The sequence below is a fragment of the Heliconius melpomene genome, chromosome 20 (assembly GCF_056956725.1).
Source record: "Heliconius melpomene rosina isolate 202511_hmr_F chromosome 20, ASM5695672v1, whole genome shotgun sequence".
In the NCBI taxonomy this organism is placed as follows: Eukaryota; Metazoa; Arthropoda; class Insecta; order Lepidoptera; family Nymphalidae; genus Heliconius; species Heliconius melpomene.
The window spans coordinates 9,568,928-9,596,654 of NC_140408.1; the positions used below are offsets into that span (position 1 = coordinate 9,568,928).

The window sequence follows — 27,727 nt, forward strand, 5'->3', positions numbered from 1 at the left end:
TCATGAGTAACCAAGAGAGGTAAGGGAGGGGGGGCGTCGCCATCGCGATCTCTCCGTTTATTTTCATTTAGTCGCTTTAAACGTTACAAAGGGAGTAGACGTATTGTCCCGTCAGCCGCGTCAATAAGTAAATCCGTGTGTGACATCAACTTGTGAATTGTGTGTGAGAGGTCTATCAAAAATGGGGTGTGGAACGAGTTTTGTGAAATATGTACTGTTTTTCTTCAATCTGATTGTCGCGGTAAGTAAAGGGCGGGAGAACCGGTTTCTTTTTTACGATCGGTGATCAACGGACACGGGCTATGAAACACTCACTACTTTTAACTTTTAACTGCTTGACGTGGCCTAGTGCCTGATAGGCTTAGAATTATTATTATAACTATAGAACATTTAAGAAATCTTAATTAAATAATTGGAGTTTTACAAACAAAGATTAAATCAGCCATTATTAGCCATGTGGTTTATGAGCTTTCGTTTCATTCTAATCCGAACTAAACTTACTTTCTTTTGTTGCAATTCACATATGGAAACGACACCATTGATGCAAATGTAATAAATATATTTTTATTGGACGGGGGACGGCCCCCAATATCAAACAAAACAGTATTTGCTTTCTCTGTTACTCTTAAGAAGTGACGCTTGTAAGAAAAAGATAAAAGGTCACGTCTGTCTAGCTTAGTTCAAAAAGTCCTTTACTAACGTCCTTCGCAAGATTATATAAAACATAGCTATACATAGAATAGTAAAAGTGCTTTTGAAAATTAACGCAATTTGTGTATTCGATTTTCATACGGTGAATAAATAATTTTCTTTTTCTTGTTTTGGTAGAAAACAAAGCACAACGTTGAGTTTCGCCATTAAACACGCAATATCTCAAACTGGGCGATGTGTGAGGAACAAAATGTCTTAAAATCAAGTTTCCTCTGCCTACGCAGGTGTTGTTATTATTTATAGCCATTTATATTTTAAGCTTTTACGTTTTGAAGTTTAATCCAAAAAAAGAAGATAAATCAATAAATATCTAACAATTAATATAATGATTGTTTTAACGTTGAGTAATTCAAAATGTCGTCATTAAGTTAATTTTTAATACAACCGAAAGCAACAGGCAATGATTCAATGTTATACAGCCGTATTATGACATCATGGTTGTAATTTGTTCTTGTAAATCGTAGCCACCGCATATTACGTTTTCTGTTTATTGGAAAAAACTTTGCGTTTTAATATGGAGTTTAAACCATGAGTCAACATTACATTGTCTGGTCGGCCTATATAAGTTTTCCATTTTGTTGGCGATTTACAACTTTTTGAAGTAGCTTATGAAATAAAATTGTGCTAGAAGAGAGAAATAACAATAAAGAAAGCATTTTCCCCGCATAACACTGTAGGCAGAGGGAACCTAGTGTTAATACACTCCCCATTCCCCGCCTTATTTTCGAGACGTGTGGTAAGTGGCGGAACTGAACGCTGTGTTTCGTCTACTTCAGCGCGGAAATAAAAATAAATGAAATACCATCAATTAATTGTTTTTATTATAAAAGTAGTATGATATCACGTATGATTATAGCCGTCATCTGGCTGTATGGAGTGATTCTCACGTCACCGACATATTTGCATGCACGGTTGTAAGTTTTGTGTGGACGTTTGCTCGTTTTGTATTTAGTAATCATTCCTGTCCGATTGTAATAAATTACTAGAGCGGTCTTTTTAAAATGAAGTTATTTAATTATTAATTTGTCTTCAAATATTACGTACATGTATTTCTTATGTAATGTTTAATCTAAAGTATTAAAGTATATATGAAATATATGTATAATAGATAGATGTGATATACTCCTAAAGTCCTAAGTCCTAACCAACGACTCTTCGCAAGTCTTAACTGCGTCATCTGATCCTTTCATTCCAAAGCATGACTAAGCTAAGGGACCGTAACCCGAGATGAAACATTGTATGAGTAAAAGAAAAAATAATACTTTTTTTTGATATTCTTGTATAAATAACAAAATAGAATTAAATCAACTTTCAAAACCCTTAAGAATGAATGCATAATCCGTATGGATTCCAAATTTTTGACATCTGTAAAAAATATAAATAAAATATGCCTCTAATTAATTTATAGGAAAAAATATAGCATGTCATTCATTATTAAAGTATGAATAAGTATAGTTAATCACGCAACGGGGTCAGGGAAAAGTCCTTAAGTTTCAAGAAAACCAAGGACTTTGGGACGTGACTCAGGTGGACGTGACAGGATATAGGGTATTTATCCTCGTCTTAATTAAGTTGCTTTACGGTAACAAAAATGGCGTCGGAAGGTTATCAAGTGCTCTTACCTCCTATAGATTGAGCAACGTTGAACTCTTTGGATTTTATATTTTCCTTAAAGTTTACATTTCTCTTAAGTCAATTAAACATTTTGAAGTTTTTTTGGCCGCGTCACAGCGTGACAGTTGTGAGTTCGATTTCCATTTAGGGGGAATATTTCTTTATTTCCTCGCTCGAATAATAAGCCAAAGCTCGGCGTTAAGTTGCGTCACTTAACACGCAATGTCTCAAATTAATTCAGTGTGTTAATATTAGGTCCACTTTGCCTAATCATCTACGTAATATATGAGGAATTAAAAAAAAATTGATAAAAAACTTAATAAATAATATTATACCTACCTAGCTTACAAAAAGTAAGTGCAATTTCAATACACAACACAAACTTCCATTATTGTTTTCCTTACTTGTTTATATATAAAGAATTCGTCCTTCGAAAGATAGTTTTTTTATATTTGTAGTAGTAAACAGTGGGCGCCATCTCGACGTCTGAGATCGTTCGATGATGTCACGTCGCTCGGTCACGTAAGACGATAGTTAAGTTGCAATTTTATGTCCCTTAATAGTTATAGCGTGAAATAAATTTACACTGAAGCCATCGTGGCCCAGTGGGACAACGTCTAATTGTAGTCAATGGTTGTGGGTTCGGTTCTCATTAAAATTCTCAACAACACACCTTCACGCTTTATCCCTAGCGTGGTAGTCAGAGAGAACGGAGTAATTACAAGTTTTTTATTGCAACAGGTATATTTTTATTACCATAAAAATTAGTAACTACAAAACAAAATTTTTTATAAAGTTATAAACAAATTGAAAAAAATCTGATGGCTAAAACCAGAGTCATTAATTTTAATTTTTAAAAATACAACAAATTCAAATTAAATATTTAGCTATTCTGGCCATTCTTATCTAACCGAACAAGTAGTCATTAGTGGACCTGTTCTCTATCGAAATTGTTACGAATACATATCGCAATGCTAATTTTGTAATAAGCTTCGCGGACGTTGCGATACCTCAGCCTGTATGTAGCCTTGTCAAAACGTTTCTAACGTGAGGAATAAGAATATGAAATTATTATTTTCATATTAATGTAAACATAGACTACACGAGGCAATGTGCAGCGTTAAGTTACGCCACTCAACACGCAATGCGTCCTGAATTCAGCGTGAAGTCGGTAGCTTGTGAAAGTGTTTTAATAGGATCGGTGTGTCCTAACATTAAGTTTCCCAGGTTCCCTTTGAATACGCTACTATGTGTGGGATGTAGTCTAATCATAGAAATAGAACAAAATGTACACCAAAGTATCTATCATAAATAACCAATTTTTTCAATTTACCACTTAGTTTTTTATAGCACAACTTTATGGTAGTTATAAAATATTTTGTGTCAAGTGTAAGAATGAAGTCAGCGGCGGTATTCGATCGCCCCTACGGCGCCAGTGTCACCCTAACTGAAATATAGCGACCCCCATTATTTAATAGGTCCTGACGACCTTGGACAGGAACCACGAATAAATTATAAGGGTGTTATATGGGTTTGGCACAAATGTTACTGCTTCTGGTGATTACGTCTGAAATGGCCAGATATGTATGATGAAACCATAATATTATAAAACTTTTTTGGTTAAACGCGCTAATCTAGAGAACTGCTAGTTAGAATTGTTTTTTTTTGTCGATTTCAATGGTCCATTTATTGATGAAAGCTGAGGGTTGAGAAGGTAGAAGCGGAAATACCTCAGGATTGTGAACGCGAAGTTTGTAGGTTCAATTTCCATTTTCCTCGCTCTGGTACGTGGGCAAAACGCGGCGTTGAGTTGCACCATTCAACACACAACGTCTGGAGAATTCGTGAAGTGAAGCGTTTAGCGTGAAGCTAAAAAAATTCTAAACAATTTACAAATAAAAACTGTTTCCGTCATTATTAAACTAGAACCTACCTAAACATAAATCAAATAAATAAGGCAACTATATACAATAGGTACTACGCAGTAATTCCTAGGATAATTATAAACGTTATTTTCTATACATTGTCATGCCGTCGATGTCTCGATGAGTAGCGAGTCGCGCATGGCAATGATGGTGTCGGTGGTGGCCACGTGACCTGTTTCCAATTGCCACCTAACATCCTTTATGTTGATTTTACTATTATATACTAGCTATGTCTGTGACTTCATCTAAATGGGGAAGTAAATTGATTATTATTCACGTATGTAGTCAGTTCATCATCAAATAAAACAAACATGAAATATTTTATGGTAATTTGGAAAAAAAAGGTTAGTGAAAACTAATATACACTTGAATCAATTAAGCCGTTTCTGAGATTAGCGTGCCCAAACCCTTAGCTAAATAAACAAATAAACATTTTAAAAATCGTAGCTACCCTAGCAACTTTCCTGTAAGTAATTCGTTTAGAGTAACACTATAGCTTACCCAATTAAAAGATGAATGTTAACTGTATTAACTTTACACTCTTATCGTAGTTAAGTCTGTGTTGTAGTGTTAACTTTATTATTAAAGAATAGGTATCATAGGTTTATACAAAAGTCAACGAACGACTTATTTCGCGTATTGAGCATGAAATGAATATGGCGGAAAGTGAGGAACAGAGTGTCTTAACACTAAGTTTGATCTCTTCTAGAGATAAGTCCACCGTTGTGTATGTCTTTTCGTAATGTATGTTTTATTATGTGTTAATTTGGTGCAATAAAGAATCTTTTATAAATAAGTTCCCTAAACCTACACTTCACGGGATAGAGCGTGAAACCTATTTGATTAAATGTCGACAAAAAAGGTAAAAATGTATTATTTAGGTTTCCGGACATGGATTAATAACAACAGACTACATCATTAGGTTCTCTATATGGGAGCTACTTGAAATAAAAGTATTCCATAGTGCTATGTAGGTTAGGTAGGGAGGAAAGGTGCTTTGTGTGCAACATCTAGTCCACGGTATTGTCAGCGGACGTTGACCCATCTTGTCTTGTGCAATGTAGAAGTAACTACCATACCTATGAAATATAACATCCGGTTGGACAACATCATGAAACAACTTTTGATTGGCATACACACAGGAAATATATAATATTCTTATTGATTTCCCTTTTTGTAGGATTATCAGAAAAATCCTTCCGTTAAAACACTCCGTTCTTTATTCTTCGTCAATATTCGCATTCTGGGTGACAGAAATCATTAGGCATTCATCTTTTATGATCGAGAAACGAAAGCATTGGTAATAAAGGAGAAGATATCTAGAGCGGATATCAAATCCAAAACTATGACATGGACAGTCATGTCATTGAAAAAACGCCAGTAGCTCTCCTGATGAACTATTTCAGAAAAACAATAAAATGGCTTGAAACCAGAAGAAAAACATTTTATAAATTGTTAAACTTTTGACCTACTAATCTATTAAAGCACGTCTTCAATACGGTACGGATCGTGCTGGATTTTGGCACACTCGCAACTATTATGATGCAGGCAGGCATTGACTAGAATAATTATATCATGTCGAATCTTTTTGATTAAAGGCGTCGTGGCGCCGTTGAAACACTTTTTATTAAATAGTTTTAGATTCGAATTTTATTAGTAAGTGTGTTTTAAGAGCAGCTTCACGCTTTTCCCGCATAGCCGGGTAAGCAGATGGAACCTTAAGATCCTTGGATTCACACCTTCCGCCTAATTTCCCAGCGGAATGATCTAGTGTGAGATATTAATAAATATGCATAATTCCTAGGTTATTGGAGATAAAGTTGATGTAGGCTATAATATACGAATAAAGTTTAAATATACGAGTAGTTCAGAAATTCGATCAAACGTGGTGTCTATTTTAAGAAATCTAGGTCGGCCTGAGGTTGGCGACCTGCAAAGGTTTTATCACCATGTCTAAACGGGAGCAATTGCGTTCTAATCGTGGTGACCGAATGTGCATGTAGCCTCTAGAGTTTATACTTAGTTTATTTTAATAGTTAATATTTACTTTTTAAACTAATTATTACTGGCTTGGCTAGCTTTATTGTTATGGGTTCAAATTCCATCTCGATTTTTTTTTGTTATATTTTTAATCTGGTTGTTCACCCACTATAGATAGCTGTTTACACTTGCACTCTCGTCTTTTAATTAAAGTAAATGTGAAAAACTGGAGAGGAAAAAGGACTTATGGGTGACTTATGACTAATTTGATCTAAAGTTTTACTTGGATTACTACTTTAATTAAGATATTCATATAAAAAATCTCGAGAATATATAGTGTTACGACACTCCGCAATAAACTTTCCAACCGAATTTGAGGACAATACATTACATATTCATATATTAAACTTATATAATAAAAATAGCCATATGAAATAACAACTGGCAAAGTTCTCTTTCATAACTATAACCTGTGACACCCTCATTTAGGTTAAGGGATCAATGCCCTTGTCACGCTATTGGAATCAATCTCACTTCAATGGAATTGGTGCTTTATCATCGTTAATTTTCGTAAATGTTTATTTATTTTAAGTAGTTTGGCAAATTTTTATGTTGGACTTTTGTCTCTAAAAAGATAAGCAATTAACTAACTTATGTAAACATAATATAATAACTTAGTTTCGAGAAAATGAAAATTATACATTTCCTCGAATGGAAATCGAACCCAGGACCGTAGCTCTTACAGTCAGACAACAATTTACAGCCGATTTAGACGGTTTTTCATTTTTAGATAGGCCAGTGTCTATATACATACTGGTAGGCTAATCGATGTAAAACATACGAGCATTTCTTCAAAATAACTAAAGCGCTAGCCATAGCCATTTCTTAATTTACTAAACAGCTATATGCTAAACAGATAATAAAACGTTGAAATGTTAAGTCACTTAACAACAGGAAAAGTTTAAATGAGTTTCAACGCTGATAAAAACCTGTACTTAAGCATATACAGTAAAGAATAAATTACTATTTAATTGATTAGTCATTTCTATAGTTAAATTCTTATTTGTGGTTAACTTTATTACACAGTAATATTAATGAAATCATACTAGGTAAGCGTTATTTTTCTGTTAGTTCATAAATGTATTGATAGTGTTGCCGTTGTGGCTGATAAGAGCAAATGCAGTTGGAATACTAAACTGGCTTTATGTAAAAAAATACATTCTTCCCAATAATATTTTAAAAATATAATATAGAATGATAGGAAATGCTGTTTATTTGCATTTAATATATTTGTGCTGCATTTAACTAAACTGAATAAGCAATTTTATCTTGAGACTAAATTATTTTTAATCTGGGTTTGTTGGCAGAAAACCAGCTATAAAGCGTTCCATTTAAAAATGAAACAAAATAAATAAATTACGCATTGTTTTTATAGATGTTGTTAAAGTGAAGAAACTTTGCAAGAATTTAAAAAAATGTGATTTCAGGGTTAAGTTTGATAAAACTCGATACTGGGTTTTGCTCACGTAATAAAGAAGATAATAAAATAAACAAAAACTGGGACCAAAATGTATAATTACGCTCTCTGTCCCGACTTAGAAGTTATAGAAGATTCGTAAAGAGAGTCATCGTGTTGCAGGGACAGGGATTCGAATTTAGTCGAAAGATGAAGAACTGAGGGTCTTGAATCAGCCAGCCAGTAAAGCCAGCGCAAAACTTAAAAAGTAGACATGAAGAATAGAATGTACAAAAATAACACTTATGCCACTAAATCCTATTGAGTAAGACCTTTTGTGATGTTTATAATGACGTCATTATGCAATCACACGAGTGTCGCTGTGGTAGACTGCGCCCGCGCAACTTGTACGCCATAAAAATACTTTCACATCCTCCACTTTCGTTTAACAGATAATTTTCTACGGTAATTAGGTTGTTTATCATTTATTTCAAGTAGATCATTATCGGTGAGTTAAGTCGTGAAGCAGGGGGCACAAACGTGCGACTGAAGCAATGTGAGTTCCATTCCCCCTGGATCCAGGGTTCCCAGATTCTCTCTGCCCATCTTGCTATGTAAGTTTATGCTGAAGTATTTACAATAGTACGCAATTATTGTGGATTTAAATTTAATTTTTGTAATTTTATCATTGAAATGCAGTTTTACTTTTGTCTTAATAAGCAAATTTCAATGTTGAGTTCCAATATAGCAAATTTTCTATAACATTTTTTTCTTGTTTAATTATATAAATTCAACTTGATATTTTAACAGTTTTATCAATAACCATGAACCTTTGTATATGAACAAAAGAAACATTATATTTGTGTGAAATAAAGAATAAATATGTGTTGTGTAACGTAACTGTAACAGCCAATGTAGCAACCGCAAGTACCTACGTAGGGTTTTACAGAGCATTGAATAGCCATTTGCCATCAATTTTTAAAAATGATAGGAAAAATTAAATGATACCTGGTACCTTTATTTACAACTGTTTAATTCTTAATTAATATTTGTACCTATATGGTCACGTTATGTTATATAAATTGTTAGACGAGTAACATAATAAGCTTTGTATCGTTGCGTTATTATCAGTTTGACTCGTGCCAGATTTAAACATAATTTATTATTGTAACATGTTTTTTATCTCATTCCGGTTCTCTTTAATACTTACATAAATATATAACATATTTTTTTGACTTTTTTATTTTGACGTCTTTGTGGATTGGATTAAAAATTTAGTTCTTGGTTTATTGAAGGTGAATATAACAACTTTCTCTATAAAATCATTAAAAATAGTTGAATAACGCTGTTACTTTATTCAATTTCATGAAGATGGTACTTACCTCATGATCCTTTGAACATTTTTATCAGCCTGACTGTAAATCTGATGATGGCTCCCCACTCAGAATAATGAATTTCGTTAATTTCCCCGTTTTCTCTCGAATTTGGGCGAAAAGTAGAGAATAGTGTGTTTTCTTTCTGCTTTCAAGTATTTAATGTAATACAGCGCCACTGTCCTCTATTCTTTTTACGACTACACCTACGAGCGGCAATCAAAAGATCTCAATATATTAGAAAAGTGTATGCGGAGGCGACGCTTGACGTCCAATTAACCCTTATTGAAGCTAATTGTGCCAGTTAGCGAATGGAGTAATCTTGAGATGAGATTATACGAAAGCTTGTTGGATTTTATTAAACCTTCTGTGAAACTAAAAAACTAGTTATTAAAAACAATTGTACCTACTTGATTCGAGACATTGCGTGTCTATGTGCGGAGCTTAGAACCGGTATTTGTCTTATTTCTATTCTAATCCTATTTCAATGTCTTTACAACCAGAATACCATCCGTTCATTTATTCATAAAAATAAGTTTTAATTTCGTATTAGTAGAACAGCTTTCGAAGTGGGCACTAGCTGTTATTGAACGGTTAAAAAGTGCTTGCAAAATTTGAATTGTTTAAGTAATTTACAAAGATATATGACTAAAACATACATAGATTTGAGAGCTTCATATTGTACTGCATTATTATGACCATAAGGAAATATTTGATTTCTACGTATATCAAAATCACTTCACTGGCATAATGCATTCGTATTAGATTATTTATAATTGCACACGTTAGCCCAGCTTCGATTATTTTAGTTTCTCAGAACTATTTAATAGAAGTGCCAAATTTGCCTACTTGATCTTCGTTTCTAATATAGCGTGAGTGACCTGAGGTGAACCTCCAATATTTCTAATTTCGTCTCCAAAACTGGGCGATGCGTGGGGAACGGAGTGTCTAAACACTAGGTTTCTTTAGTCTATTCTGTTATATGTGGCATACAGGGAAGAGATAAAAACAATATTTATTTACTTCTATTTTTTTATATATATATATATACTTCTTACATTATACCATTACAAGATAAACTTAATGAATGGAACTACACTCGTGCATAACGAAGCAAGCTCCACCCATAACGAAATTATCGTGGCGTAATCCCAATTACAATTCAATGTTGATAGTATTGTTTTCGATCATATGACAGCTAAATTAGTATTTGCGTAAATATTATTATTATTTAAATATTTATATTAAACTATTATTAATCAGTTAATGGATGTGGATTCAATTCCCACTAGAGGAATTCATTATTTTCATTTCCTGGCTGATATTCCTCGCAAGACAAATGGCCGGCGCGGCGTAACCAATCAACACGCTGTCTCAAAAAAATTGTGTGTTGGGAACTGGGTGCCAACACTAGGTTCCCTTTGCCTGCCATACTAAATTTACATATAGCATGGTAAGCATGGCAGGCAAAGGGCAATGAGCCATACGGCTCATTCTATCGAGTGGAAATCGAACCGACAATCGTTTTATCGCTTTATCTAATTAAAATATTTAAAAAAATATAATAAATACAATAAAGAGTAAAAACTTAAAAAGCATCTAGATACCAAATGCTCATTTCAGAGCCGGTCTTAAAACTATTATTACAATGAACTAATTTAAACTCGTTAACACTACAATGTCTAAGAAATATTATATTGGATACAATTTCGTAAGAACAATGCTAGTCTGGTTTTGGTCTAGACCGACTGGTGTCTCAAGTTACATTGTTAGAAGTGTATTGTCGGTCGAAGCTCACAGTAACTTGAATAACTGCCTCTGCTTAACATTTAGTTATTATTCTTAAAAAATATATGATTTTAAGTTATTCTTGTTAAGATTGTTTAAGTATTGTGATAGTACAGATTTAAATATAATGATAGTTATATTTCTAAGCGTTTTTTTTGTTTTTTTTTTCTATATGGTCGCGCTTAAGTATCTGAATCGATCTTGAGAAAGTGTTGAGCGCGCGTTGAGTAGCAGAACTCAACGATGCGTTCTAACAGCAAATAAATAAAAATAATTCATTCTTTCAAATGGAAATCAAATCCACAGCAATCACGTTGACTGGTGGATGCTGTTTTACTACAATCGTGTGTTAAATAGTTTAATTGTTTAAAGAATATCCATATTTTTCTCTATCTAATTCATCCAATTTCCTTTTTAGAATATAGGCTATTCTAAAAAGGAAATTTATCCTTTTGCTAAAATAATAATTAATATAAAGTTTTTTCTGATAAACTTACATTTCCATTTAATGTTTAGTTAGCATTAACTAGGCAGTTAGATGAGCTGCTTCCTATTTGCTTGAGTTTAGCTCGACACGATGATGACTAAAGATAACAAGTCTATACTTGAGTAAATTGTGCTAATAGTTATTTAGCGCTTACGTTTTAGCTGAAATATGTTTCTTTTGCACTGTTTCTGAAAATACTGTATTAACTATGCTAATAATATTTTGTTTAGTTGGGCGCCCTTATCTCAGCAACTATTGGTTGGAATTGAAAAACTCTTTGTGTTGCATGTCTCTATTTATCTTGAAAGTATGGAAGTATGTACTTACGGGCTGTGGTGGTGTGTGGTTTTTTTAATTATTTTCTATTTCTACACTAACTTTTCCTAAATTTTAGTGAATATTTACATTACAACATTGGTTGGATAACGCAGAACTGGCGTAGCGTTTGAACGGTCGTGAGGCGATTTTGCGTATTTATAGCCAAGCGTTAACCGCATGTACTTATTTACTAAATAGTTTCTCGTCTGTAGTACTTTTAGTTTTACATTTTGCTGCTCCATTCGCTTTGAAATCTTATGTAACGTTAATTTTTTTAATCTTTAGATAATTTAATGATCTTCTTTTAATTGAGAACGTTATCAAAATCCATTTATTTATTAAGTTATTGATTTTATTTGAAATTATGTGTAATTAATTGACTATTGATTTATCAAAATGATGATAAGTAATGGTTTAAATCATATTGAACCCATCAACAAATTATATTAGTCTTCTAACATTGAGAAACGCAGAAGCATTAAACTTCTATAACATTTATTAGTTTAGTATATAATTATCAACAGATTTTTCTTATATAAATAGCAATGTATCAGCAAATTTACTTTAAAATACACAAAGAGTCAAACAATAAAGGCTTAAACAAATTAATATCTATTTCTTTAACTATAGCTTCATAAGATATCTCATATCAAGTAATAACAGTTGTTTTTCATTTGCAATGTAAGTAGCACTAGCCGACCGACAATACCTGTTACATAATGGAACTTTTCATGCCGACCTACTTTAGTGCCTACTAAAATTGTACGACAATGGCTCGCGTCCTTATTAGATCTAGATAAAAGCTGTTTTATCTTAGTATCTATTTCTTTTCCTAAACGACTACTTGAATTGGTAGTGTCTAATAAAGATAAATTAGCTATGAGAAGTTTTTTTACATTTAGTTACATTTAGTAGCTCTGTTAACGTGCCAAAGCGCGGCGTTGAGTACCGCCACGCAACCTGTAATGCTTTCAGAATTGGTGGGGAAGTGGGGAACGGAAGTTTTTTAATGGGAACGGAGTGTCTTAACACCCCCTGGTCTTCAATATGGAGGATACAAGGTGAAGCTAAAAATATTAATTAACAAGATTTATGATATTTAAAGGCAAGTTGAACCGTAAAATGAACCAGTCAGTCAATATGGCAACTCGAGCTCTTTTGCTGACCTCGTTGATCGTGCATCTGCGGGTTGCCCACATCTGCCGATTGCAAGCTTTCACAGGCAATATTATATAACCATATAATATAACTATTTATAATAGAAATTGAAATTGTATAAAACATTTCTTGTTACTAAGTCGCCTTTGTGTTGGATTATTGTATATTGAAATAATATAGGGTCTACACAATTGTTATAATACCTTAAAGTTTTGGTCTAGGAAATTGATAGATTTGACGTTTATGAAAATAAATAATTCATTTTTTGTATTTTTTGAGGCCGTTTGACGGTTGTTGGTTCGATTACCACTCGTAGAAACGAAATATTTTGATTTCCCCGCTCTAAAGAGCTCTCAACGTGTAACGTCCCGAAAGTGTAGTAGGCAGAAAGTGTAGAACGGAGTGTCTCTGTGAACTCTAGGTTCCCTCTACTTATCCTACTATATGCGGAGAACAGTGTTAAGCTAAAAAATATGATAGATTCCTCTTAACCTATCCCACTCTCTGCACTCACTTACCTACTTCACGTTTTCAAAAAAAAAACTGTGTATTAGTGCGGAACTTATCTACCAAGTCGGTGGGAATGGGATTTAAAAATAAACATTCCCACGAAAGGAATATGAATCCACAACCGTCGTGTGTAGTCACCCATATCCTAACTGCAGTTCAACGCATTTTTCGCCTATTTTATTATATGCTAATATTGCTGCTTGTTTACTGCTTCGTACATATGAAAATAATAGTACACTTAGCCTAAATAATCCCTAAAAATTCACAATCGTAAAATTTTAAGGCGGTCACCAGAACAAGCAATGAGTTATTAAAACCAAACAACTATATAACATATTGCGTAATGAGAAAGGCGAGTATTGCGTGTATATTTTTGGTACGGGCCCACAGTGAGGGTTCATCGTACGTTTCGTAAAAACAGAGTAAGAGCGTCAACGGTATTTTAGTCTCAGGTGTTTGAAAACAAATGTGTGGCGTTAGTTGGGTTTACGTCAACTTTGCTGTGAAAAGTTAGTGAAATTGGTTCTTAAGATGTATTATATATTATTATAGGTTTTTATTATTATTATAGGTTTATAATTTTACTATTATAGGTTTAGAATTATTATAGGTTTAGGATTATCGCTATGCCTTTAATTTTAGATTTTAAAACAATTGACTTATTTTTTTTGTTTCATTAATTTTTTACTTATTTTTATGTACAAAAGAAAAAAAAATATAACATTGAACTTGTATTTATTGAAATATGTGATTTTGTGATTTCACTTCAAGTTACACTCACTTTCCCCCTATTTTCGAAACATTGCGTGTATGTAGCGAAACTTAACGCCGTACTTTGCTTTGACTATCATTTTATAATAATTATTAATAGCAATTTGTACGATATTTGCCGTGTAGTTCGAGCTTCGAACATAAAATCTCCTGTCCATAGATCCTGTAGCTCTAAACAAAAATAGGTGCTAACACGTCATCGGTCACTCGACCGAGGCTCAATGTCTGTGAACTTAGCAGAGCATTGTCCAGCAGATCAAAAAAAAAATGGAGTTCTCTTCGCATGCACCTGAGTTCTATAGTTCCTGATAGGTTTTATAAATAGTTCTGTCGTTTTTATCCCTGAAAAAGTTATGTAAAAAAATGATCTGCTAACTTCCCTTAGCAGATAATTTTTTTGCAAATAAAAATCGGAGCGAGATCTGCACTCATAGGGATGAATAAAATAGTTCCTGATAATTTTTAACAATAGTTCTGTTAATTTCACGAAGAAAAAAATTTTTAAAAAGAAAAAAAGAACGTTCGTTTCGAAAATAGTTCAAAAGGTAAAGTAATTTTTAAAATTAATAAAATGATATTCAGACGCGAGAACTCTTCATTTTTAAATAGATTATAAGTAGTTCTACGATATTTAGCCTGAAAGAAAACCAGAACTCTGAAAAAACTGCCAGCAGAGCATAGTTGATTGTATGAAATATTGAAAAATGTCCATTTCAACTCTTCATATGTAAAAGTACTAAATTATTTTTTTTTGAAAGTGTTCAGACACGGGAACTCTTAAGTTTCTATTAGAATATGAGTAGTTCTATTATATGAAGCTAACTACAAAACCAGAACTCCTGTAAAAATGCCAGCAGAGCATAGTTGAAAATTCGATTTGTTGCAAAATATCAAATTAACTTGTAGCGACAAAAAATATTTTTAAAAAATATGAACATAGTGCTCAGAAGCGAGAACTCTTCATTTTCAAATAGATTAAAAGTAGTTCTACGATATTTAGCCTGAATGAAAACCAGAGCTCTGAAAAAACTGCCAGCAGAGCATAGTTGATTGTATGAAATATTGAAAAATGTCCATTTCAACTCTTCATATGTAAAAGTACTAAATAATTTATTTCTGAATGTGCTCAAACACGGGAACTCTTTTATTTCTAACAGAATATGAGTTGTTCTATTATAAAAAGCCAATTACAAAACTAGAACTCCTGTAAAAATGCCAGCAGAGCATAGTTAAACATATGAAAAGTAGAAAAATGGCAAATTTAACTCTTCATATGTAACAATACTAAATATTTTTTTCAGAGTTCTGGTTTTCTTTTAGGCTCAATATCGTAAAACAACTTATATTCTATTGAAAAATAAAGAGTTCTTGCTTCTGAGCACGATATTCATATTTTAAAAAAAAAAAATCTTCGTCTCAAATAATAAATTTGATATTTTTCGACAAATTGAATATTCGGGTATGCTCTGCTGGCATTTTTACAGGAGTTCTAGTTTTATAATTAGGTTTTTATAATAGAACTACTCATATTCTAATAGAAACTTAAGCGTTCCCGTGTCTGAACACTTTCAAAAAAAAAAATTTAGTACTTTTACATATGAAGAGTTGAAATGGACATTTTTCAATATTTCATACAATCAACTATGCTCTGCTGGCAGTTTTTTCAGAGTTCTGGTTTTCTTTAAGGCTAAATATCGTAGAACTACTTATAGTCTATTTAAAAATGAAGAGTTCTCGCATCTGAATATCATTTTATTAATTTTAAAATTTACTTTACCTTTAGAACTATTTTCGAAACGAACGTTCTCTTTTTCTTTTTAAAAATTTTTTTCTTCGTGAAATTAACAGAACTATTGTTAAAAATTATCAGGAACTATTTTATTCATCCCTATGAGTGCAGATCTCGCTCCGATTTTTTTACATAACTTTTTCAGGGGTAAAAACGACAGAACTATTTATAAAACCTATCAGGAACTATAGAACTCAGGTGCATGCGAAGAGAACTCCATTTTTTTTTTTGATCTGCTGGACAATGCTCTGCTAAGTTCACAGACATCGAGGCTCATGACTAAATTTATATCCAACGTTTGATGTCTACACTCTAATTACTTAATTTTTTATTATTAATTGAAGGTGAACTTTTATTAGGTGAAGTATTAATTTATTATAAACATTTATATGTCATTGTAGTTTTTTGGATTGATTTAATTTTAAGGAAAAAGAAGTTACACATCAAAACAAAGATTAAATAGTGCTTATAATTAATCTTCAAAGTTAGATAGATGTACACTTCATATTGCAAGAATTAAAAAGTAACAACAATGCTACTTTTTATGTACTGCTAGTGTTGTCATTTACTTAGTATTTTACTTATTAGGAACTTTACTTACCTGGCTTTTTTACCTATGGCCCACATGGTTTAACCAATACCAAAAGAATATTTCAATTGGAACTAATAGTTCCTAGGTTTAGCGAGTTCAACAAAACAAACTCCGTGGCTTCTTTATATTAATAGGTATTTTTTTACTTGATATTATAGTTTAAATTGAAAACAATGGTCTTATAATCGATACATCGATAACATTATCGATTACCCTATTGGTATGTTATACGTTTTCTTTATATTGCGTGCCTTTATGCTCTTTTCATTTCAATACAAAAGTAGTTCAATAAAACTAAAGTTGTTTAGATGATAGTTTCTAAGCATGAAGCGTTCTCAAGGCCATCATTTCAAATCTTGTTATTTTTTGCGCGGCCACTGACTAATTCGTTCTATTATATTCAATGCTGTTTCACAGGAAACAAATTGTTTTTTTTTTTTAATTTATATTTAACACTAGGAGATCGTCAAGGAATCTGGTTTACGTTTATTTATTACAATTAGTCACTCCCAACTTTGTGTACGTAGTTTTTAAGACGTAAAACGATAATTCCCCGGTTTTTTTAAATAAGCAAGAGAAAATTACAGTTAAATAGGAGAAAAGTAACTACATATTATTATTTTTGATACCCCTGCGTGTTTGAACTATTGTTTTTAATTATAACTAATTGCCAAAGTCTAGACTGTATGATATAGTAATTGTTTGAATTTTCAACTTGTACGTCGACCTTTAGGCCTACAGTACCTATTTACAAAGGTATTTTTTTTGTAAGACTGTGAAGGCAGATTTCAAAAATCACTATATATTGTGTAAAAGTTAAACTTTTACGTTAGGGGCTCAAAGGGGAAGACCTTATGATACATTGCTAGAAAGTTAAGATTTTTGTTTATTCTTTGTTTTAGCTTCATGCTGTATCCCGCACTTAGTAGGATAGGCAGAGGCAACCTGGGAACCTAATGCTAAGACACTCCGTTCACATTAACTTTCGTGCCCCACTTTACCGTATTCTGAGGCAATGGGTGTTGAGTGGCTCAGTGGTTCGATTTGCCTCGAGTTCTTCTCGAGTGACCGTGCACCAGGTTTCTTCTGCTTACCCTGCTACTTGTGGGATGCAGCGTAAAGCAAAAAACAAAAGATATGAAAAATAATTTCTTACTGTCACTCATGAATGCAAAGAGGAGTTGAAATCTTCAAGTATTCCTTCGAATCTCAAAACGACACTTTGGATATTTGACTCAGTGTTTGTCAAGTACTCAAGATGTATCGCTTTTGTTCCAAGTTTTAAGTGTCCGGAAGTACCTACTCGGTTAAGATTTACCATCTAAAAATATATGTATATTAGTAAAGTGCGAGTCGGCTTAACGTTCAATATATGTAGAATATAATATTTATTTCTTTTGTGGTGACAAAAATAACGCAAATTAATATGATACTTTATATTTATACTAGCGGACGCGCGCAGCTTCGCTTGCGTAATTAGGGGTGAATTTTAATAAACCACGAAACATGTGTTCAATTAAATATTTTTAAGAGTCTAAATTTCAAATTTTATAAAAATCGGTGGCGATTTAAAGATTTTTCCATACAAACTTTCAACCCCTTATTAGGGGAAGAATTCTAGAAAACTATGAAACATGTGTTCAATTAAATACTTTTAAGAGTCTGAATTTCAAATTTTATAAAAATCGGTGGCGATTTAAAGATTTTTCCATACAAACTTTCAACCCCTTATTAGGGGAAGAATTCTAGAAAACTATGAAACATGTGTTCAATTAAATACTTTTAAGAGTCTGAATTTCAAATTTTATAAAAATTGGTGCAGATATAAAAAAAATTCTATACAAACTTTCAACCCCTTATTTGCACCCTTAGGGAGAGAATTCTAGAAAACAATGAAACACGTGTTCAATTAAATACTTATAAAAATCTAAATTTCAAATTTTATATAAATCGGTGCCGATTTAATTTTTTTTCCATACAAACTTTGAACCAATATTTCACCCCTTTAGGGTAAAAATTTTTCAAAATCCCTTCTTAGTGGATGTCCAGATTATGAAAGTAAACATTTGTCCAAATTTCACGTTTCTACCATCAGCAGTTACAGCTGTGCGTGCGTCTTACCTCAGTCAGTGAGGACAAGTCCTTTTATATATATAGATATTATTAAAGTATCGCCATATTAGAAATATTATTGTGTATTTTTTAATTCGCTTTGTTTAAGTTTAATAAAAAAAACTGTTACAAAAGATTACATTGAGAAGATTTTCTGTAGTTTTTTTTAGTTTGTTTATGTTGTTTATACTAGGACTTAGTTTATTGCAAAATGATTCGCGCTTAACCGACACAATCGAAAGCAAAAAGAAAATTATCATTTTATTAACTTGGTGCAACATTTCTCTAAAACAATTATTTCTTTCACAGCTTTTTGGCCTAGCCGTCATTGGCATAGGTGTGGCCGTACTCCTGAACTGGGCGGTGATCAAGGATGAGCTCCAAGGTCACTTGACAGTGGCACCGTGGGTGTTCATCGTGATAGGCGCTGTCATGTTCATCATCGCCTTCTTCGGATGCTGTGGAGCTATTCGCGAGAGTCACTGCATGACTGTCACGGTTAGTTTTAATAATTTAGGTTGTATTAACAAGAGGTGAATCTAGAAATCTAGGAAAAAGATTCTAACTGACCATGGACCTGACTCTCTGTGTGTCAGCACAAATGTTTACTTCTAGGTCTTTCCTGACGTTTTGCGTGGATTGACATTGAATTCTGTGGTTACACAAATGATTTTAATACCTAAGATGATAATAACGTCATATTTAAATAACAATATGACTCATTGAAATATCAGTTGAAATTTAAACTAAAGCAATATTATTTTTACGACATTACGTAACATAAAATTATAAAAACTAATATGTCATTGAATATATTTGAATGTATTGACATAAATAGGCTATCGTGGCGCAGTGGAACTGTGTCTGACGATAAACGCAGTTGATTTGGGTTCGATCCCTAAATGAATGAATTACTTTCATTTCCTCATTCTAGCAAGACAAAACACGGCGTTTAATTACGCCACTCAAAACTTATTATAATGAATTTCGGTGTGAAGGATATATATGTACAAGTATCCATCCATCTTATATAAGGTTAATATATACATTTCCTATAAGAAGTAAAAGGAACCATATATTTTAAACAACATAGTTTCAATTGACTTAAATATTTAGAATACTATGCAAGTGCGTGAACATTTTTAAAACAAGTTAGCAATCGACACTCATGGAATCCAATTGTTTGTTGAACAAAGCCACTCTCTACAAAGAAAGCTGCTTTCGTTCCACTAACTCCTTTACCCAGTGATAATGTCTATTTTACTTATAGCACGGTTGACAAGTCGTGGCCGTCCTCAAGTTAACTGTAACTCGATTTTTTTATTCGTTTTTCTTCCCTAGTAGAAAATCTGACTTCAAGGTGGCCACAACTCGATGACCGTACTATACTTGTGTAGTTTTTAACACATTTTTAAAGATAACTGTAGGTTGTGTTGACAACTTCTTATCTATGTTAATTGCTTCGTTTTATATTACTGTTTTATGAGAATAGATACGACTTTCAAGTGAGAGTTAAATATTAAATGATAATGTTCAGAATTGTAGAATGTTATTAAATTATGTAGAAATCTAAAGAATTAAAAATGTTAAAAAATATATTTTAATCTATTCCAAAAAAAATATATAAAATATAAATTAATAAAACGTCTAAATATCTTATGTGAGATTACTATACTAATTTCCTTAACAATTCTCTTTCAGTACGCGATCTTCCTCCTTGTGATAATCATAGTGCAAGTGGTACTAGCGGTACTCATGTTCACATACGCCGACAACATCAAAGACGCTCTGGTCACCTCCGTGAACAAACTGTTCGACAAGCGCAGTGTGGACCCAACGGCGGCTACCGTCTTCAGTAATATTGAACAACAGGTAAGGAAACTATCGGATATATGAAATCGGAAAATCAGAAATATTTTTCTATATGTATTTCTATATCTTTATAAGTATCGAGACCCGAAGTGCTATATCCGAAACATCCCTGGTAAGAAGGATTACAGGTTCAAATCTGTTTAAGGCTGTTAATCTATTTAAATTTAAGGGAAATTAAGATAATTTCAAATGTATGCAGAATAACTACCATTTAGGTATTGTATATAATAAATAGATAGTAACTTTTATTTTAAAAATGTAACTGTTCAGTTTCTCAAGAGCTGGCCTTCGGAGCTGGTGGTAGCGTTATGTTCATTCAATTCAAAAGTTCTTATAATTCTATTCGATAAAAAAATATTTTGGTTTTTTGCATCGTTTGGTAAATATTATAAATTCCATTTCCTTAAGTGAAATCGAACCCACAGCCTGTCGCGTTTATAATCATTTGTACGTTGTAAGTGCTAATATTAAATACATACATATTAACTAAAACCTATATTATATAGCGAAATTAACAAAAAAATTAAATAATTTCAATAACACAGATTCAAATTTCGAGTTAATTCTCTACGTATTTACGTATGTACGGTGCAAACATAAATTGCCAACTGGTGTATTCTGTCAAGGTGACTAGCCTTTGTAAATTTTAAATGTAAATTACTGTAATAAGTCCATGGTTTTAAATAATTTAAGGTCATTCGTACTAATTCAGTTTAAAATGGAGATAACGATAATATACTCGTAGATAATTTGCACGTTTTGATAGAAACAAAATAATTAGAATACTTAAAATAAACCTTTAATTTTAGTAAGCTTTTACCTACTTCTCCTTAAATAGATATAAACATTTTAACATCCCTTATTAGATAAGGGCTGTGTAAAATGTTATTAAAAAGAACTTTATTTAAAAATGTTAAGTTTATTATACTTAACTTTTTGTGCAAATATTCTATTAAGGCCATTCTACAAGGTGTTTATTTGGGTAATGTTTACCATTTTCATATTATATCGAAATATCCGCTTCCACTGACCTAGGCAGTGTATTTAATTTTTGTATTATCACATTACTTTTTCGTGAAACTCTCTAGTTAGTATGTTATTAAGAGCAAAATAACATGTCTTTACGTTATAAAAGGAAAAAATCTTATTAACCCTTTTCTATTATTTCGCCATACAAGATTTGATAGTCAAGCTTTAATTGCCGAACAAAGAGCAAGTTATTCAGCTTCAAATCCTGCTACATCTACATTTTTACATCAATACCAACAATTCAATACCAGCAACTTTTCTGGGTTCGATCCTCACTCGGACCAAAAATAAGGATTATGTTTCAACTATGAAGTTACTAATTTATAAATATTTATTATTAATTCCTTATAAATAATTAAAGATTAAATATCGACTTAAGTACGTTTTATATAAATAGTAAAACATCATTAATTTAATTTCCAGCTGGAATGCTGTGGTAAATACAGCGCAACGGACTACTCAGTTCTCCTCCCCAAGTCCTGCTGCTCGAGACTCAGCGCTGTCGGCAAGTTCCTTGGGGACCAGTGCACTTTGGCCGACGCTAATTTAGTTGGTTGCAGTGTCAGAGTTGGCAATTTATATGAAACCTGGAATAAAACCATCGCTGGTGTCGCCATTGGAGTTGCTTGTGTTGAGGTGAGTATTTTCCCTTTTTGGATGTAGTATACGTCACTTCTCTTTACGTCAAGTCTATTCTCCGTTTATATAAGCAAAGATTTTTTTTAAAAAAATTGTCAGTCATATGAACTTACAAGTAACTATTGAGTCCAGTTAGCCAAACACAGAACAAATAAAAAAAATACTTTGACTGTGAATTAAGCTACTGGGTGCTAAATATAGAGGTATAAATGCAATTCATCCACACATTTATTTTATGTAAATAAAATAAGACAAGACAGTCAAGACATATTCATATTATAATCAAAATAATGATTTCTAATATATTTGTATTTATTTTTCCAGGTGGTCGGAGCTCTGTTCGCGCTGTGCCTCGCCAACTCCATAAGGAACATGGACAGAAGGTCACGCTACTAATATTTTGTACATTAGAACTGGTACCGACACAATTTTTTGGTTCTTTTTTGGCTATATAACGAGCAAAGTCACTGCATGGCGGCGGTTTTTTTACATATTTAATTATATACACATACACTTCATTTGTTTTTCATATAAAAATACACAAAAAATTGGGTGAAGAGTGTTTTTCAAATTGCATGCCGGTTGTTTTTTGTTAATGGCAGTGGCGTCGATGTTTTCAAGTAATAATGTTATTTATATATAACATTTTTGTTCATTTACTCATAAAAGGTATGTCGAACTTTTTGGGTGCGATTACCACCTAGGACATTTCTGTTACCGAATATATCATAAATATTATTAATCTTAATTTAAAAAATAATAATTAAAAAAAAGTTAATTTACAATTACTAAATTATTACTTGGAAACACTGATATGTGGCTTTCGGATTTTGTAACAAGTATATTTTTGATGTGTATATTTTATATTTACTTATTTATTTTATATGAATGTACACTTGTGTTTTTTATTAATATGTAACTAACATTGATTTTTTATAATATTTAATTAGTATTTATCTAGATTTACCTTAATACAGAAATATCTGTTCAATAATTACAGAAAAACTTTAGATTTTTAAATATGATAAAAATAAAAGTAATTATATTATTGAAAAGAATAGCAATATAGTGCTATCTCTTTCTGTTTTGAATATCTTCAGAAACATTTTTTTTTACTTTACTAAATAAATATTTATATATACTTCAAATTACTTAATATAGTTTAAATATTCTAATAAAAGGATTTGATTATTAGATCTAACGAGTTTGAATAATCTCAATAAAATTATATGCTTGGATGATAAGCTTTACTAACAATATTCATGCGTAAATAACAATTATAATATATACATTTTTTAAATAATTAATATATTCTGATTATTTTCTTACTTACTTACTTAACTTAAAAGAATAAATATTGTTACATTAATTTAATATTTTTTTATTGATTTGTGTTAGATAATAATGGTAGTAATTATATATTTAAAAAGTTAATTTGATCGATTGTAACAGCTAATTTTATAAAAAAATATTACTATAGTATATTCTACAATTATTCACTGTATACTACAATATATACTTTATATATCACTCGCAGCAATTATGTTTTCAGAATATCCTATGGAAAATTCTGTCTTTTCCATTTTTGGCTGAAATGTCTAAAATCCAAAAATATATTAGATTTTTTTTAAAGTAAAACTAACATTTTAAATTTCTCTAATATAATGTCCTATCTCTATTTGGGATATAATACTGACATTTATGACATAAAAAATTCTGTGAAATTAGGCAAGAAGTACCGATTTAACTTTCTCATTGTCTCAAATAAATAAAGAATAATATTCCATAAGTTCGGTAACACCTAGCCTCACAATCCCTTTTTTCTTTCATAGTAAATATTTGAGTGATATATAGATTATTAATAAATACATTCTTATGATATACTTATAATACAACTTTTAATCAATTTTATAATATAAAGGAATATTTTACTAATTAACCTTCCAAACAGTAGAAACATTTAGTTTTGCAAAAATTCGCTTTAGGTGTTATAAGATTAAAAATAATCTTAAAATTATATACATATTTTTTCAAATGACAACATTGATGATTAATCCTAAATAATCTCGAATACTTAGATTTTTAAAGGGACAAATACTAATGTGCCAAACAGAGTTTAAATATAAAAGTTGCCATATAAATTTATACTAACGTATAATTAATTGAATTAATCAATATATTGAAAATAAAGTATAATTGTATTTAATATTGTTCTTTTATTCCCAAACTAACAATAACAACATCGCTTGTTCATACAGCTTTTTTAAATGGTAAGTTTTTTTTTAAATTTTGCATGGAATTTTAATAGAGTCAGATTTAGGATATTTTATATATTAATCATTAAAAAAATGGATATGTTTACCATATTATAAATGCACACTTAAATTTGGCTCTAATAACTTAATTTTATTTAATAATTATTACATAACAATATTATTAATTATTACATAACAATAAAAGGAAATTGATTTGTAACCAAAAAATAATTGGAGACAAATAAGGATTTACTAATTGATTGGAATTAAAATATCTTTCTTGTAAATAACATTGGTACCAGTAGGAAATGCCAAAAAAGTAAGAATAATTTTAGGATTAAGATGTCAGTGGACACATCAGTTACTGAGCTACGAATTATTTTATGTTTAGTTTCTTTTTTCATATATCTGCGTTTGTAGCGGAAATAATAAGAACCTTATAATATTTAACTCTATATTCTTAAATTAAATATACTATTATGTATTTGGCGGCACAAAACGCCGCGTATTGTGTAATCGAATATTAAAATCACCTATATTATTATTATTATGTTTAAACTATCATAAAAAAATCTAAACTTTTTTATAATAATAAAAATTATTCTGTTTATAATTCCAGGTACGCTTGAAACGATTAATCGACATTAACATTTCGACTAAGAACAATATATCGACACCATTATGTACTACAAAATAAGTTTTACAATTAGTTTAATGAACCTACAACCCACCTCAGTTCTGAGTTCCGTTCTGTTGAAATAAAATACACATATTTAAAGGTAGAGACAGTGTTATGGGACCTGATGAAGAATTAGTGCTAGTGATTTAATTGGAGAAATAGTTTATTTTGCTTATAAATATTATTTTGATTGAAATAAAAAAAGGAATATTTCACAATATATTTATATTTTAGTCTTTCTCCTAATACATAATACATTCAAAATAATAGTATAAAAACACTTGATTAAATTACTTGCACTGACAATCTGACATGCTGTATTCATATTATATATTTGTTATATTCTTTGTAGTGTTATTTAAACACAAACTATATAAACTTATTAGGCCTCGACTGTTTTACAAATAAAACTTTAATGAAAAAAAAGAAATGATAAAAATAAGAATATTTTTTTACAATTTACAATTTTTAACAAATTGTAACTTTTTCTATTGAGAAAATTTCGAGGTAAATAAATACGATATTTTTGTCTCTACTTATATAATATAAAATAAAAAGTTATTTTATTTTCAAGAAGTCTCTACCTATATAAAAATACTTTATCTTTAACGGTAGTTATCGTTTTATTACTGACGGCGTTGGAGTAGCGCGTTTAATTTTTAATTTAATATACATTTTGTTAAGCGTCATTTTGTTTATTAAATATAGTTGTTAAGTTAGTTAAGCTGTTTGTCATAATGAATGTTGGGTATTGCTGATCTTTTGATAAACGAGTTTTCATACAAAATTTTATAGTTTATCTATCTTTAAGTCAGTTTCAATATAATATGTTCAAATATTTACATCACATTTTTATAAAAGAATGAATATTCAAATCGCATTCATTGAAAGTAGTTATCTAGAAAATTAAAGAACTCGGCAATATACAATATTTTTTACAATTCTATTGAAATTATTGAAAATAAAAAAAACAAAGTATTTTCTTAATCTTGTAATTTGTACGTCCAATGTTTATATAATATTATATGATATAAAAGTGTTAAAATTTTATAATCTCCAATGTATATAGCTATAAATATCGCACTTTTGCCATGAGTCCGTCAAAACAAAGCATTTTCGGGGAATTGCCTACTGTTTTTTCTTAAAACACTAATATATTCTACTTTCCCCTATTGACCTTAACTTTCCTAGAAGTTTTAATGAATGAAAAAAATAAAAATAATAAGATATAATTTTTATTTATTTGACGAAAATCCGGAAATAAAACTATTTTTTTCTATAACATTATGCGTTTTTTATAAAATACGACGAACACGACATAAGAAAAATAGATAAGTATTGTGACACTCATAGTGCGATATGTTGGGAGCAAATGTCTATTGAATCTCTTGTGCATTACCGATACTGCTTTTGTGGATGATTTACATTGTATGATTAAATAAATCTTAATCGGATAAATTTTGTTTTATTTCCCTTAGAATTTAATTTCGCTTATACTAATTATTATATATTCGCTAATATAGTCATTTAGAGATAAAAATCTATATATATAAAAGGACTTGTCCTCACTGACTGAGGTAAGACGCGCGCACAGCCGTAACCGCTGTGCGTAGAAACGTGGAATTTGGACAGATGTTTACTTTCGTAATCTGGACATCCACTAAGAAGGGATTTTGAAAAATTTTAACCCTAAAGGGGTAAAATAGGGGTTGAAAGTTTGTATGGAAAAAAATTTAAATCGGCACCAATATTTATAAAACTTGAAATTTAGATTTTCAAAAGTATTTTATTGAACACGTATTTCATCGTTTTCTGGAATTCTCCTCCTAAGGGTGCAAATAAGGGGTTGAAAGTTTGTATGGAAAAATGTTTAAATCGCCACCGATATTTTTAAAATTTGAAATTTAGACTCTTAAAAATATTTCATTGAACACATGTTTCGTGGTTTATTAGAATTCACCCCTAAATAAGCAAGCGAAGCTGCGCGCGTCCGCCAGTATAATATAATCAAAACCATGATACCCATGTTTATTAACACGTTTGAGGTGTAATGAATAGAAATTCAATCTCATATAAGGCAATCAAGGCCTTGGTGCCATAGCGAAGAAATGAAAATATTAATAAATTATATTTTATTCTCCTCCCCTTTTTCCTTCAAATTCTCTTTATTCTATTCTATTCTCTGGCTTTGTCTCTTGAGTAGCGGAAATCAACACTGCAGTGCCTGGACACCAGAGTGAAGAAATATAAAAAATATATATTTCACTTACTTCAGTGGGAATCGAACCTACATACAACCCGTCTCATTTAGAGCTGCCGCACTCATACTGGCCCCGATGTAGATATATAACGAATTTTTCACTATTATCATTAAATGCTGTCAAAGAGAGAGATCCGGTGAACGGCGCCGGTGGGCAAAGAATTTCTACCTTCCACACTTATTACTTTAATATTGAACAATTAAATCGTTACTTAAGTTAGATAAATTTATATAGACAGATGTATGGGTATGGTTTCTTCTAGTATAGAAGACAATAGTTTCCTCTCGCCCTCGTAACTTACTAATATATAGTAATAAATATTTGTGTTGATCTTTAATTCTATATGACTTATTTTCTATGATGGCAACATTACGCTGGGCATAAATAAATGTCACAGTAGCAACATCG

The 27,727-nt window shown here is 31.1% G+C and overlaps 1 protein-coding gene across 2 annotated transcripts; it reads left to right on the forward strand.

The window, feature by feature from the left end:
• LOC146527887 (CD63 antigen-like) lies at window positions 1-26,516 on the forward strand. Of its 2 annotated transcripts, none has more exons than XM_085204320.1 (6): window positions 1-241; window positions 18,894-19,082; window positions 20,286-20,456; window positions 21,909-22,121; window positions 22,449-22,540; window positions 24,999-26,516. In XM_085204320.1, the coding sequence occupies exons 1-5, from the start codon at window positions 182-184 to the stop codon at window positions 22,518-22,520; spliced, it is 705 nt and encodes a 234-aa protein (XP_085060446.1). In that variant the 5' UTR covers window positions 1-181; the 3' UTR covers window positions 22,521-22,540; window positions 24,999-26,516. The 2 variants fall into 2 exon arrangements, with proteins under 2 accessions (XP_085060446.1, XP_085060447.1); XM_085204321.1 differs by having other exon boundaries at window positions 2-241; window positions 22,449-22,507.
• Window positions 26,517-27,727: the final 1,211 nt, after the last annotated feature.

Coding starts and splice junctions, on each gene's coding strand:
- LOC146527887 (XM_085204320.1), top strand. CDS start 182: ATGGGGTGTGGAACGAGTTTTGTGAAATATGTACTGTTTTTCTTCAAT. Junction 242..18,893: donor TCTTCAATCTGATTGTCGCG/GTAAGTAAAGGG, acceptor TTTCTTTCACAG/CTTTTTGGCCTAGCCGTCAT. Junction 20,457..21,908: donor TCAGTAATATTGAACAACAG/GTAAGGAAACTA, acceptor TTTAATTTCCAG/CTGGAATGCTGTGGTAAATA.